At 36.2% G+C, this 15,491-nt stretch overlaps 1 protein-coding gene across 1 annotated transcript in view; it reads left to right on the top strand.

Annotated features, from left to right (window-relative positions):
- Positions 1 to 15,491, top strand: part of TRUB1 (TruB pseudouridine synthase family member 1) — a 44,358-nt gene that overhangs the window by 3,124 nt on the left and 25,743 nt on the right. The window contains exons 2-3 of the mRNA XM_027852121.1: positions 2,579 to 2,677; positions 13,798 to 13,853. Of these exons, the coding sequence (XP_027707922.1) occupies positions 2,579 to 2,677; positions 13,798 to 13,853 (155 nt within the window). The remainder of the gene's footprint in view (positions 1 to 2,578; positions 2,678 to 13,797; positions 13,854 to 15,491) is intronic.

The following is a 15,491-nucleotide window of genomic DNA, read 5'->3' as shown; positions in this document are numbered from 1 at the left end:
TGTTGTTTAGTCATTTCAGTTATGTCTGACTCTTTGTGGCATATGGGGTTCTCTTGGCAGAGATACTAGAGTGGTTTGCCACTCCCTTCTCCAGCTCATTTTACAGATGAGGAAACTGAGGCAAACATGGTTAAGTGACTTGCCCAGGATCATATAGCTAGTAAGTGTCCGAGGGCAGATTTGAACTCAGGAAGATGGAATCTTCCTGACTTCAGGCCCAGCACTCTTTTCATAGACAGTTCTAAGTGGTATCCACTTTGCCATCTAGCTGCCTCAGTGGCCAACTGGAGGTCCTTAAATTCCAGGCCAAGAACTTCAGACTTGATTCTTTAGGCAGTGATAAAACAATTGAAGCATTTTGAAAGCAGTAAAGAGAGTGAATTCACAGGACTAGAAAGAACTAGGTATCCTGACTAGTCCAGTGTTCTTTTCAGTACACTTCCTCCTTCCCTATCAAGTCGTATTGGACCAACCAGTCTCCTGAATTCCTGTAGGACATGACTTCCTCAGGCTCTCTCAACCAGTGGTGTTAGAAGAGGTGGAACTTGAACCCAAGTCTTCCTGATTTCAAGCCTTGTTTGCTATACACTCTACAATGCCTCTGCTTTATTTAATTTTATGAAGTTAAAATTGTTACCTCTTTAATGCTCTCTCTTAAGTCATGTTTGGTTAAGAATTCTTCCATCAATGCCTTTTCTTTTTTTTTTAAACAATTCTTATTGCTATCTATTGGTTTTGGATCATTTACATTTCCCAGTATATTCCTTCTCCTGGGTAGCCATCCAATTAATAAGATTATTGATCTAGATCAGGAAGGAACTTTAGAAGCCATCCAGTCAACCTTCCTTTATAAAAAACAGAAATGAGAAAACAAAACCAGCAAGCAAAGCTAACACAACCACATTTGAAGTTAAATTGAGAGTTCCACACCTATAGTCCCTTCCCTTGCAAAGAAGTGGGGGAGGTGTATTTTTATCTTTGGGATTAAAAGTTTAAGTCATTGTAATTGCACAGCATTTAATTTCGTCTATTTTGTTATGCTTTCCTTTTATATTGTCATAGTCCTATATATGGTTACTCTGGTTTTGCTTACTTCATTTTGTGTCAGTTCATGTAAGTGTTCCTCCCCTTGTGTCTCTATTTCTAATAATTTATTACAGGGCAATAATGTTCTATTACTTTTATGTACCCCAAATTGTTTAGTACTCTTCAGTTGATGAGTACCTACTTTGTTTCCAGTTTTTGGCTACTGTAAAAAGTGTTGTTGTAAATATCCTGGCGTATATGGGAGCTTTCACTGCACATGCATCAAATTGTTAAGAGAGAGAAATAGTCAATGTTAGAAGGACTAGAAAAGGTCTACCACACTAATATACTATTGGTGGAGTTGGGACGGGCCAAATATTCTAGAAAACGTTTTGTAATTAATTAAGAAAAATCACTAAACTGTTCATATCCTTTAATCTAGACAGACCTCTCCTGGATTTATACCTTAGAAAAAGCAGAAAGATCCCATATATGCCAAAATATTTATAGTACGACTTTTTGTGAGAGAAAAAAAACAGAAACAAAATAGATGCCTGTCAATTGGGGAATGGTTGAACAATCAATTAGCATTAATTAAGCTCCTATAAAAAAGCAAAAAACAGTACTTGCCCTCAAGATTATGTTTTACTAGTTAAGCCAACATGTCGGAAGATACACATTTAAGAAAATGTGTAGTTAGGAAGGCCATGTGAATGTGAATTAAACCAGTCTCAGTTTTCTTCTAACCTGTAGCTGAATCCTTTGCACTGAGATTAATTTATTGATTACTTAGGGAAAGGAGACAAATACTTTGGGAGTCTGGAATACTTTGGGCTTAGAGGAGAAGTAGATATAGGACTTAGGTCTACGAAGATACTTGGCACTTGGAAGTTTGTGGAGAAGGATATGTAGTTGGAGGCTATCAAAGACAAACTTTGACAGATTTTTCTCATAGGACTGACAAAAAAAACTCTTGCTTTTCCTTTTGGGGTATGATGACCCCCCCTCCCTACTCTCAGAACTCCAAACACAGCTAGTTCTAGAAGACTTGGCAAACTCAGCCCTTTGTTAATTTGTAGTATATTAGGCAAATTCATGTAATAGGGGCAGTTATAAATTGGCTGTCGCCCCCATGATATTATACCAGTCTTTTGTGACCTTATGTTGGAATACATTAACCATGTTATTTTAGAGAACAACAAGGTTCACCTTGGCATATGTCCTTAATTCCATATTATGTTAAATAGACTTGTGGAATAATCTGGAAACCAAACAACTCTTTACAACATTGTTTCTTTAGAAAAAATGTGTTCTTAGGTTCAAACAACTGATTTTACAAGTGAGCTTTTGGCATATAACTCATTTTAATTTGGTAGCCTTTCTCTTGTATTTGTCATAATCTTTTGTTAGTAGCATTAATTATATTCTTGTTATGATAATCTAATTGTGTGTGTGTTTTTAAAACAACTTGTTTGTATTAATTAGGGGGCTATCTCGCTTTATTTGAAGATACAGTGGGTGATTACTTTTTTCATTCATTTTTCTTTAATAGAAGCTGGTATGCCTCCTCAAGATGGGAACAAGAGGAAGAAACAGGCATTAAAAATTGGTCATGGAGGAACTTTGGACAGTGCTGCCACAGGAGTTCTGGGTAATAGATATAAGCAGCATTTTAATATCATTTCATTTTTACAGTGGTTTTCCTAGGTTAGTAAGAAAGAAAGTTGTTTAAAGTAGTTTCATTTAAGATATAATGTAGATTAATTTGTGATGTAATATTTTAGAATCTTGCCCAACTGTTTTGTTACATAGGACATATGTTGCCTTTTTTGCTTAAAAGCAGGAAATAAAATAAAATGAAAAGAAATAAAAACTAGCCACTTGTTTGTACAAATGGACCTTTTTTTCCTACCTGTATATTTTTAAAAATAAAGTTTATTTTCTTCAGTTAGCTGTCACTCTGTAGCAAGAACCACTTAGAGTTTCTGAAGGAAAGTTACTTTCTTTTACAGATATGCTCCCATTGAGAACATTATTGTTTGTTTAGAGAAGTCAGAGGAATTGATTGAAGAGGGAAAATCAATGCTTTTTATTTCCTGTTTTGTGTATGGGCACTTGTTAGGCTTTGCAGCACATATGGGTAGCTTGACAGAATGTATGTATGTATACTATAGCAGTTAAAGCCAAAAAAAACCTCTATGTTTAGTTCCAAATGATGGTAACATAAGAAATAAAGCAAATGTATGCTACTCAGAAAAATAAAAAAAATGGTGACAAAAACACACTTTTCAAACAGTTTAAAAATGTGTAATTTTGTACTTTTAAAAAATTCTAGATATGGTGGAAAAAACTTTTCATGGAAGTAGAAAATTTTGTTCTCATTTTAAACAAACTAACCTACACTAGTTATTTTCACATTTTCTTCACTTCAAAATTTGCCTTCTAGATTATACACCTATTTCAAAATACAGTTAAAACAGTTTGCTAAAATCATTAGTCCCATGAAGGCATTGTTAGGATGTCAATTGAGAAAAGAGTGAAGTAGAGTCTTAATTTTTGAATCTTTACAAATCTTAGGAAAACTAATTTAGGTAAATAATCTAGGTGAAAATCTGTTTAAATGAATTAGAAAATCTTGATAATGTATTTTCATCAGTTAGAAATCATTGGGGTTTTTTTTTTGTTTATCATTCTATCATGTCATACTGTAAAGACTTAAAAGACAACAATGGATAAAATGCACCTTCTATTTTAGCTTAGATAAATTATTTCTGCTTATAGTACCTTCTCCTGTCATACAGGAAATTGTGACAGATACGATTCAATTTATTTCAATCACTTAAAAAAAGCATTTATTAAGCTCTTAGCATGTGCCAGGGTCTATTCTTAGTTCTAGGGTTACAAAGAAAGACAAAATCAGTCCAAAGTTGGTTGGTTGATTGGTTGTTGTCAACCTTTGTTCTTGAAGAGGACCAAAATGACATAAGAATGCTAGAGTCAAATTTCAGTGTGTCTGGACTGTGGCTGATCAGACCAATATGAGCTTGGAATGTCCCACCACAAGTTGGGTACAAATAGTCCATGTGAACATTTGGAGTGTATTCTCTAAATTTGCACATCTTATGTTTCTTTCGAGGTACTTGAATTTTACTTTGCTCATAGAGCACAGCACCTTCTCTGATGTGGGCATGCCATGCTGCGTGGTCCTGTGCCAGTGTCTCCCGTGTCAAACAATTCCAAGGCCTGAAAGCACATATTGAGTGAAAGCTGAGAAATTTTCACTCTTAAATTTTATCTTAATACTCTGAGGGGGTAGGGTATAGAATACATCTGGCAAAGATTGTAGGTGTGATAGGAATTACTTTAAAATAATTATCTTTTAGAAGCCTTGAGCTATAGAATCATAGAGTTAGAAGGGAGCTCAGATATCATCTAGTCTAACTCATACCTGAAGAGGAATTTCCTTTATTACATTTCCAACAAGTTATCCTTTTTTTGTTGTTCAGTAGTGTCTGACTCTTTATGACCCCATTTGGGTTTTTCTTGGCAAAGATACTGGAGTGGCTTGCTGTTTTCTTCTCCAAAACAAATGATCTACAAGCCCTTAAATTTTTTTTTTTTCAATTAATAAGCAGTCATTTTTCTTCTGTTCCTACTCCCGCCTCTACAGGGGAAAAAAGAGGGAAAAAACCTTGTAACAAATACGCATAGTCAAGCAAATCAAATTTCCATATTGGCTATGTCAAAAAAATATATCTCATTATGCACATTTACTCCATCACCTAACTCTCTGTCAGGATGTGGGTAGCATTCTTCATCCTTCGCCTCTGGAATCATAGTTTATTACTGTGTTGATCAGAATTCTTAAGAATTTGAAAATTGTTGTGTATTGTAATGTTGTTATAGTATAAATGGATCTCTCGTTTTGCTCACTTCACTCTGCATTGGTTCATAGAAGTATTTCTAAATTTCCCTTTAACTGTCTCCTTTGTCTTTTCTTCCAGCACCATAGTACCAGTTGCATTCACATGCCATAATTTGTTTAGCCATTCCTCAATTGATGGGCACTTTCTTAGTGTCCAGAACTTTGCCACCACAAAAAGAGCTGCTGTAAATATTTTTATACATCTGGGTCATTTTCCTCTTTTAAGGTATAGGCCTCATACTGGGTCAAAGAGTATGCACAATTTAATAGCTTTTTGAGCCTAGCTACAAATTGATTTCTAGAATGACTATACTAATTCACAGCTCCACCAACAGTGCATTACTGGTCCCGTTTTTCTGAAGTCCCTCCAACATTTGTCAGGTTTTTTTTGGTAAGCTTTGCCAATCTTGAGGGGTGTGAGATGGAACTTCAGATTGGCTTTAATTTGCATTACTCTGTTAATGACTTGGAGCATTTAAGAAAATATTGATCATAAATATCTTGATTTCTTCCCTTGAGATCTGCCTATTTATATTTTTTGACCATTTATTAATTGAGGAATGGCTTTTAGTTCTTAGCATTTTGAGTCAGTTCCCTGAATATCTCAGAAATAAGACTTTTATCAGAGAAACTTGGTGCAAAGATTTTTTCCCCCCATTTAATAGTTTCCTTTCTAATCTTAGCTACATTGGATTTGTTTGTGTGACACTTTAAAAATTTTATGTAATCAAAATTATCCCATAATCTCCTGTGATTCCCTCCATCCTTCATTTGGTTATGAACTCTTCCCTTATCCATAGATCCACAAGCTAATTTCATCCATGCTCCTCTAATTTGTTTATGATATGACCTTTTATATCTAGGTCATTTATCCCTTTGGAGTGATCAACAAACTCTTGCTTGCTGAGTTTCTGCTTCTCATTCCTCATCCTTCTGGGCCTTCCTTGCATTTTGACACTGCCAACTGCCCCCTGCTTCTGGATACTTTCTCATCTGACTTGTGACACTGTTCTTCCTCGGTTTTCCTCCTACCTGTTTGATCACTCTTCCACTTCCTTACTTGACCATTATCCTTTTGCCCATAAAAGTATGGATGTTCCTAAAGCTCCATTCTGGGCTTGCTTTTTTCTCTCCTCTCTTTGTTGGTGTTCTTATCAATTTCCATGAGTTAAATGGTCATTTCTATACAGATGACTACCAGATATTTATATATGCTTCTAGTGTTTCTCCTAAACTCCTTCCTGCTACATATTATCAACTACTCTATGCATATATGGTATGTATCTAGTTATTTATATGTTAGTGTGCAAAAGCATGTAGATTATATGTAAATAGTAAATATGAAACACATATATAATGTAAGCTTCTAAAAGGGCAGAGACTGTTTTTACCTTTCTTTGCATCCCCAGATGCATAGTACCAAAGAATTTATCATTTGGTGGCCAACCTATTAGAGATGAACCCCTCTGCAGCTAGTTAGACAGACTTCATAGTCTATTTTTAAAAGCTTATTTGAAGCCTTTCAACGTGGTAGAACCTTGAACCCAGAGTTGCTCCATGACCATGATGAGGCATCAAAGTAGGGCTTCTGTGAAACTTATTAGTGTTCCCCCAAAAATGTGGTTCCCAGAAAGGAGTACTATACTTCTGATGTGGTTTAACCAAAGCATTGGTTAATTCAGTAAGTTTAATTAGCACCTGCTCTGTGCAGAGCATACAGCTTCCAGAGAAGACACAGCCTTTATTCTCATGGATTATATAGCCTGGTGACCAGATTCAGGTTTAGCACAGCATGACTTTAATCTCTCTTGTTCTAGATATTAATGCATTTGTAACTTTAAGACAGCATTGACTTTTTTGACCACATCAAAATGTTGTTTAATACTCTGTGTGCAAGTTCCCTTAAATACCTAGTTCTCTTTCTTTTTAAAAAAAAAAAAATATATATATATATATTATTGATAGCCTTTGTTTTTACATTGCCTAGATTCTCCCCACATCACTTCCTTTTCCCCTCCCAGAGTGCCATTTCTTATGACAAAGATTTTTTATTTTTAAAATTTGTTTTATGATCATAATTTTTTTGAGCATCCATATCTTGCCCCAGTGGAAATGCAGTGGCCACTCTTAGGCCTGATTCCAGCACAGGAGCTTTGACATTTTCAAACTGAACCGGTTTGAATCTTTTTAGGTAGTGGGCAGAGCCAAGATGGTGGAGTAAAGGCAGGGACTTGGCTGAGGTTTCCCTTAAACCCCTTCAAATACCTTTAAAAATGAATCTAAACAAATTCTGGAGCAGCAGAGTCCACAAAAAGATGGAGTGAAGCAGGTTTCCAGCCCAAGACAACTGGGTGGGGGGGTTGGTAGGAAAGGTCTGTTGCACCAGGGTAAGAGAGGAATGCGGTTCAACACAGGCCACGCCAGCACAGACCCAGCCCCAGCAAGCTTGGAGCAGACCATGGGGTGACTGAATCACCAGCAGCTGTGGCGGTTTCCAGACCTCTCAGCCCACAGACACCAAAGACAACCTGGAAGGTCAGCAGGAAGTGTCTGTCGCACCTGGGTGAGAGTGGAGCACAGTCCAGTGCAGGCTGCACCAGCACAGCCCCAGCCCCAGCAAAATAGCAGCAGGCCTTGAGAGTGACTGAATCGGCAGCGGCAGTGGCTGTTTCTGGAGCTTTCAGCTCATAGACGGTAAGGGGATTGAACAACTGGTCAGAAGTTGATTACAGGGGTCTTTTTGCCAGCACTGAGGCAGGACTCTGTTGCTTTGCCCATACTTGGATCCTGCTCGCAGTCCTGGGTGGCAGTCCCAGGGTGAGGAGGAGCACTAGCATAGCAGATCTTGTGGCAGCAGTGGAGGGGGGACCCTCCTCACAGTTCCAGGGCAGAAAAGAGTGCTTGTGGTCACTCACAGACCAGAGCAAAGGCTAGAAGAGTAGTAAACACACCTCTGCTTAGATTATACCGCCTTGGAAGAACTGAAAACTTACAGGTCCCTAGAAGTATCTCTGAAAACAGCTGCACAAAACCCCTGAAGCTTGGGACAGTGTGCCTTCCACTGTGGAAGCAGAGCCTTACCTTAGCAGACAGTTAAAAAGTCAAGTAATAGGGTGGGAAAAGGAGCAAACGATGGAATCTTCTTAGGTAGCCTAGTAGTCCTGTTTTTGGTCGCTCCCTCTTTGGGTGGAGATAACTGTTCAGTGTAGGACACTGAAGCTCTGAACCTCTGAGCTTAACGGATCCACTCTCCTCAGCCTTCCCAGCAGTTGGGATTAAAGGTATGCACCACCTCACCCAGCAACAAAGACTTAAAAAAAAAAGTAGAAGAAAAGAAAAAAATTCTGTAAAACTGATCACTACTTTGAAAATGTCTGGCACTATATGCAGTGTTTTACACCTATGGACTCTGACCTCTGCCCGACGGGAGGCAGGAAAGTAATCTAGTAATCTTCTAATGTTTCTTCTTCATAATTTTGCAACATTCAGTTCCATTTGTTTTGTGGCTGTTGTTGGTCTTTCCATTTACATTGTTGCAGTCTTTTTGCACATTGTTTTTGTGGCTCTGCTTACTTTACTTTGCATTAGTTCATGTAAGTCTTTCCTTGCTTCTCTGTATTCATCATGCTCATCAATTGTTACTGTACAGTTATATTCCATTTCATTTGTCTGCCATAATTTGTATTGTCATTCCACAGTTGATAGGTTTCTTTGTTGACATGGTGAAGAGATTGTGGGACTTGGAGTCAGAAAGATCTGAGTTCAAATTTTATGACCTTGGGTGTGTCATAGAATCTTTCTTATGTTTCAGTTGCCTCAGAAAACAAAGACTTTCAGGGAAACCTGGCAACAGGGATGGTTGCTTCTGATTCCTCTCTTTTGCAGGACAGAATTCCTGAAACTGGAAGAATAGTGAGAAGACCAGTTTAAAAAAAAAAACTAGCTGCTAACTCTTGCTATGGTTTAAAAAAAAGTTTTTAATGGGCAAGATTATGCAAAGGCTGCAGTACTAAAGATTGGAAAAAGGTGATTTTTACTGATGACACTCACTTTTTTGTTCAAGACTATGCCAGAACCATTGTCAGGAGCAATCTAAGTAAACCTATAAAATCTGATAGCTATATCAGACTCTAAAACGTCCATCCCAAAAATGGGGGCCTTGGGAGTCTTGTACCCAAGGAGAGAATGAATTCTGGTAAATATGTTGATAATTGGAGAAGAAAAATTGTTTCAAAATTACAAGATTTCCCTCATCACACCTGGACTATTGCAGTAGCCTTTTTTGGTTGGCTTCTCTGCTTCGTGTCTCTTCCCACTTCAGTCCACCGTCATCTATCAAATTAATCTGACTAAAGATCAGATTTGACCATATGAATCACCCACCTTGTACCCATCCCCCTTAAGTAATCTCCCTGTCACCTTCAGAATGAAATATAAAATCATCTGTTTGATGTTTAAAGTCCTTCATAACCTGGTCTTTTACCTCTCCAGTCTTCTTACACCTTACCCGCAAGTATTCCATGATCCAGTGACACTGGCCTCCTTGCTGTTCCTCCCATAAGACAATCCATTACCCAACTTAGGGCATTTTTGCAGGCTGATTCCCTGCCTGGAATTCTCTCTCTCCTCATCTCTATCTCTTGGTTTCTCTGGCTTCTTTCAAGTCTTAGCTAAAATCCTGGCTTCTTCAAGAAACCTTTCCTAATGTCCCTTAATGGTAGTACCTTCTATTATTTCCAATTCGTCCTTTGAATAGCTTGTTCATACATAGTTCGCATGTTTTCTCCCCCATTAGAATTTGAGTTCCTTGAGAGCAGGGACTGTCTTTTACCTTTTTTTTTTTTTTTTTTTTTGGCTTAGCATAATTCTGGGACATAATAGCTGCTTAGTAAATGTTTAGACTGATAGATGGCAACACAGTTTTTCATCACATAACATGTCACAAAAGGTTAAAGAATTTATCTAAGGGATGGAGAGGGACATGCTTCGGTAGCCTGGGAGCTTGCCTGATTTAAGCCCTATTGAAAACTTATGGGCTATATTCAAAGGTTGATTAGGAAAAAAAATATCAAAGGTTTACTATCCAATATGATAAGTTTCATAAAGAATTAAAGCATACATGTCAAGACATTGTGAATTCAGTGCCAAATTTTGTAAAGCAAGTGATTGCAGCAAAGGGAGGACATCTTACATATTGAATTTTTAAAAGTTGTAGGAAGTTCTAAGGTTTATTGTGCTAAATCTAATTATTTACTTTGCCTTAGTTGATTTACACAGCTCTGTGGGTTCTTAATAAATGTTTGCTGATTGATTAAGTCTTGTCTTTAACAAAATTTAAGTGTCTTTAGGGAAGGGCTATATCTAATGTCAATGGTAACAGCATACTGCTGTTAATCTTTTTATATCTATTACTGTGTAGTATGAAGAGCATTCTTGGGAAAGAAAAAAATAAAAATTGATTTGTAAATGACATCACAGTGATTTTTATGGTGATTAACATACAAATATATCACCATGTTCCTAATGCCTGTTATTATAATTGAAGATTAGACATGATGCTAAGGTGATAGTATTCACTATCAGTATAACTATTGATTTTGAAGTCTGCCATTTTATAGTTCAAGAGGGAGTATTACAACAAAACAAAAAGACACTAATGTTTGAATTACTTTTTTGATAAGGAGGGTGTTGAATATGTATTGGGCAATGGGAATATCACTTTAAAACATTTATGGATTGCTTTTGCTGACTTTCTCACAGGGCCAAAAGCAAAGATGTAATTGAAATTGAGCTAAGAATATATTTATTCATTTATTTATTTATTCATTCATTCATTCATTCATTTATTTTTTTGCTTAGGCAGTTGGGGTTAAGTGATTTGCCCAGGGTCACACAGCTAGTAAGTGTCAAGTGTTTGGTCTGAGGCCAGATTTGAACTCAGGTCCTCCTGACTTCAGGGCCAGTGCTCTACCACCTAGGAGCCCCCGAGCTAAGAATTTATGATGATGATTCTGAATCCTGATTTAATTATGAAGTTGTCCCAAGTCACAAAAAAATTCTCATTTTCAAAGGAACAAAATTAACTTTAATTTACTTAAATTTTAAAAGAAATACATTCCTATTTAATACCTTTTTTTTTTGTGGTAATAGTAGTGGCTACAAAATAACCATTCAGATACTGTAACTCTGCTTGGTAGTTTTGAGTTGGCACTTCCTTAATCAGGAGCCAAAGACTGATCTGACGGGGCAGTTTTTTATATAGTTCTTTATGTAAGGTCCAGTGATGCAAACTAAGACTGTAATTGGTTTACAGCAAAGGTGGAAGGTGGGCTTACATTTACTAACTCACGCTGACTTGCAATAGGGAGTCTCCAGAATCAACAGGGAAAAAGCAGAGTTGAATATCCTCTGGAAAGTCTCGTGCTAGATGCCACCTAACACCAGAGTGACCCAGTGCTAGGCAAAACATCTCCTGACCAGGTTCACTGATCTTCCATTTATCTTCCTTCTTGAGACAGGACTAGGTTGTAGCTCATGATATTAGGGAACCTAAACTCTTACAAACTCTGCTGCTGAGGCCTACACAATTAAATCCAAATGATCCATAACTATTAGTGATTAAAATTCTTACCTATTAATTAATAATCAATAATTAAATTTCACAGAAGGAAGAATGGAGGAATCATTGGTTATTCTAAGGTTTCAAATCTAGATGACTAGAAAAATGGTGGTAGATATTGTTGACAGAAATAGATGGGGAGGCCAGAGTGATTTCCATCTATTTGTCTTCTCTGTCAAGCAAGTTGGTATTGCAAGCTCTAAATGTCTTTGTTTTTAAACCCATAGGTATATATCTTGTTGAATCTTACATGTTAAAAAATTGCAAGACTCTTCTCTCATGGCACTTGTTTCTCCTTATGTTTCTTATAAATCTGTTGTATACTGCTTGTATATATCCCCTTCTATTCTTTTTCATTCTTAGGTATAGTCATACCCATTCCCAACACATTATAGTTTTGTCTATAATAACAAAAAATACTTGGGTTATTAAGTGTAGAAACTACCAGAGTTCTTTTCCTATTCCTACCTAATTTGACTAGTGAAATGTACTGGCCTAAAGTGAGGTGTTGCTTCAGATTGAAGAGCCAAGTGAATTCTAGTGTACTTTTATATATGGGTTATTTATATATGGCAGTTAGATGGTACAGTGGATAGTGTGCTGGTCCTGGAATCAGGAAGACATGAGTTCAGATTTGGCTTCAGAAGCTTAGTAGCTTTGTGAACCTGGGAAATTCTCAGTTTCCTCATCTGTGAAATGGGGATAGTAATAAAACTGTTATTGTAATAGGGTTATAGTAAGGGTTAAATGAGATAATATTTGAAAAGGACTTTGCAGATTTTAAAATGCTATAGAAATGCTAGCTATTATCATTATTATTCTCGTTATTTAGCACAGTGGTTCTCAAAATATAGTCTGTGAATCCTTGGGATCCCTGAGACCCTTTTGAGGGGGTGGGAGGAGTATCCAAGAGGTCAGAATTCAAAAATACTAAGATTTTTTTTGCCTACTAAAATACTCCTCCCTTTTCCAACTGCATATCTGTGTGAGGCCAAATTTTCTTCAGATATGTACCTCAACCAAACCAACATATTGTAATAGATTGAATATAGAGGCAGATATGAGAATCCAGCTGTCTAATTTTTTTTTTCTTTTGGCTAGGCAATGGGGTTAAGTGACTTGCTCAGGGTCACACAGCTAGTAAGTGTTTTATGTGTCTGAGACCGGATTTGAACTCAGGTCCTCCTGAATCCAGGGCCGGTGCTCTATCCACTGTGCCACCTACCTGACCCCCTTTTTAAAAAAATTTTTAAAATTTTTATTTTTTTTAGGCAATTGGGGTTAAGTGACTTGCCCAGGGTCACACAGCTAGTAAGTGTTAAGTGTTTAGTCTGAGGCCAAATTTGAGCTCAGGTCCTCCTGACTTCAGGGCCAGTGCTCTATCCACTGTGCCACCTAGCTGCCCCCAGCTGCCTCCTATTAAGCCATGCATTTAAGAGATTTGGAAAAATTTGTAAAACAGTGTTATTCCTCACAAAAGCTTTTTTGTTTTGGAAAATAGTTATTTTCGTAAGGCTTTTTTTATATTAACATGTAATGGGCTTATTACTGTTATTTTTAAATGAATTAAATATTTTAAACATCAGTTTTAATTTCTAATAAGGTAAATGTTGATAGATATAAATCACATTTTAGAATGTAAAAGGGGTTCTGAGACAAAGTTTGAGGACTGATAATTTAGCATAGCATATATAGCCTCTTTTTTCTCTGTGTAAAGTTGATTCCTTAGAATGTTGTCTTTTTTCTTGATGATGTACTTCTGGACTCTAACAGTTTTTAAATGGTCCATTAACCATGATGATGGTTTTGCATGTTTAATAATGAACTCTGTAAAAGACATTGTGAAACCAGACCCCAGGATGTTAATTGCTCTGTGTATTCTTCATTGATATTCATAAGAAATTCTAGTCAGTCTTAGAAGATATTTATCAAAATTTTTATTTTTGTAAAATATAACTTTCTAAATTTAAGCCTCTACCATTTTGACATACATAAAGATGAAAAAAAAATTGCACACATCTTCCGGAAATAGTCCCATTCTTTCCCTTTTTTTTGTTGGATAACAAGTTTAACTGATTGGGATAATAGAAGCTGCGCCAAAATTGTGCTGAAATAGTGCTGTTTTTGGCTTAGTATAGTGCCTGACAAAAGACAATAACAAAACGTATAGATTTTAAAATCCAATTGCCATAAGAGAATGTCATCATATTTTTTCTTTGACTTGCAGTGGTTGGAATTGGAAAAGGAACAAAAATGTTGACCAGTATGTTATCAGGTTCTAAGGTAAGAATGATGAATTTTATTAGCTTTTAACTACGCTTTAATGATCTGCATTGATAATTTTTGCTTAAAAATATGTTAAGAATCTTGGACATTCTGGATGATGAATAAATGATTGCATACTTGAAAAGGTATTTTTTGTCACTTTATGTAAAGCATCATACTGAAGGATACAAATAGAAAAATGAGAAAAAACCTTGCTCTTTTTTCCCCAAATATTTTATTTTTTTTCCAATTACATGTAAAAAATAATTTGACATTGGTTTTTTAACATTTTTATTTCCCAATTTTTTCCTACCTCTCCCCCTAAAACCTTGCTCTTAAGAAGTTCTCATTCTAATAGTAGAAGACAACAATTTAGGAGGGTTTGCTGCAAGGCAGATGGAAAAGCCCTATGATCCTTAGGGTGCCATGGCAAGGCAGGTGGTGAGGATTAGAGTCTTTAGAGTACAGTGTATTGGGCAGGTGGTCTGGAGGTTGGTGTGGGAAGGTACTAGTCCTCACATATGAATAGCATATATAGAAAAGCACATCTGCAACTAGTTAGAGAAATCTGTATAGTTGGAAAATAGTTAATATTTCAAAATAGTATTATAAAATATTCTGGTAATTAGTTGTTTCACTGGAGTTTGGTAAAACTTTTTTTACTTTTATCTTCAAATATATTAAAGATAAAGTTCATCAGCAGTTGTTGAAATCTATTTTGTTAGAACTTGGTTAGATAATAAAATTTCATTTTTAATAGATCCATTGTTTTGTATTTTATAGGTGGAAAGGTATTTTTAATACTTTAGTTCAGGTGTGATTAACCTGGAGTCTGTGAACTTTAAAAAATTGATAACTATGTTTCAGTATAATTGGTTTCTTTTTTAATAGTATACGTTTTATTTTGTGCATTTAAAAACAGTATTCTAAGAAGGGGTCCATCAAACTGCTAAAGGGTTAGTCACCACACACACACACACACACACGCGCGCACACACACACTTGCACACATGCATACACACAGAGAGTTAGGAACCTCCTCTGCCCTAGTCCATCCATCTAATTTTATAGAATAATATTTATGACATACAAATTAATTATAATAGACTAGTAGAGCAGTGTACGGGAACACTGGGCTTCAACTTGAGTTCTTTGTTGGTGGTTGGATGGGGATAACCTGGAGCGGAGGTCCGTATAATCTGCTTTTACTACTACAGAGTATGAATAGTCTCTGAAAGTTTAAAGATTTAGGAGTTATGGCACTGTTCATAGTGCTGATGCTAATCAGGTGATTAGCATTTTCGAAGAATAAATATAAGGTGATAATGCTTTGAAGCCAACCTAAATGCATAATAAGGTATTACTATACTTAGGTCAGAATTGACTGATTTATTCTCTTTCTCTGTACTTCTGTAGAAATAGCACTTTTTGTCTTCCTTGTGTGGTTGAGTGTATATTTGTCTTTTCTTTCCCTTTTTTCCATGCCCCCTCTCTTCCCTAATTTGTCATGATATCCAATTAATACACTTTTTAAAAATACTATTTGTATTTATTAACTAAAATTTTGTTCTTTGACAGTCTATGCTTTCTGTAATTTGTTTTTTTCTCTTAATATTTCTCTCAATGTACTGCTTCAGTCAAACTCTGCACCTGTAT

Source organism: Vombatus ursinus, unplaced genomic scaffold (genome assembly GCF_900497805.2).
Source record: "Vombatus ursinus unplaced genomic scaffold, bare-nosed wombat genome assembly UNPS02009205.1, whole genome shotgun sequence".
Taxonomy (NCBI): Eukaryota; Metazoa; Chordata; class Mammalia; order Diprotodontia; family Vombatidae; genus Vombatus; species Vombatus ursinus.
Note: the sequence above shows the minus strand (reverse complement) of the source record. Positions and strands in the feature narration are given on the sequence as shown.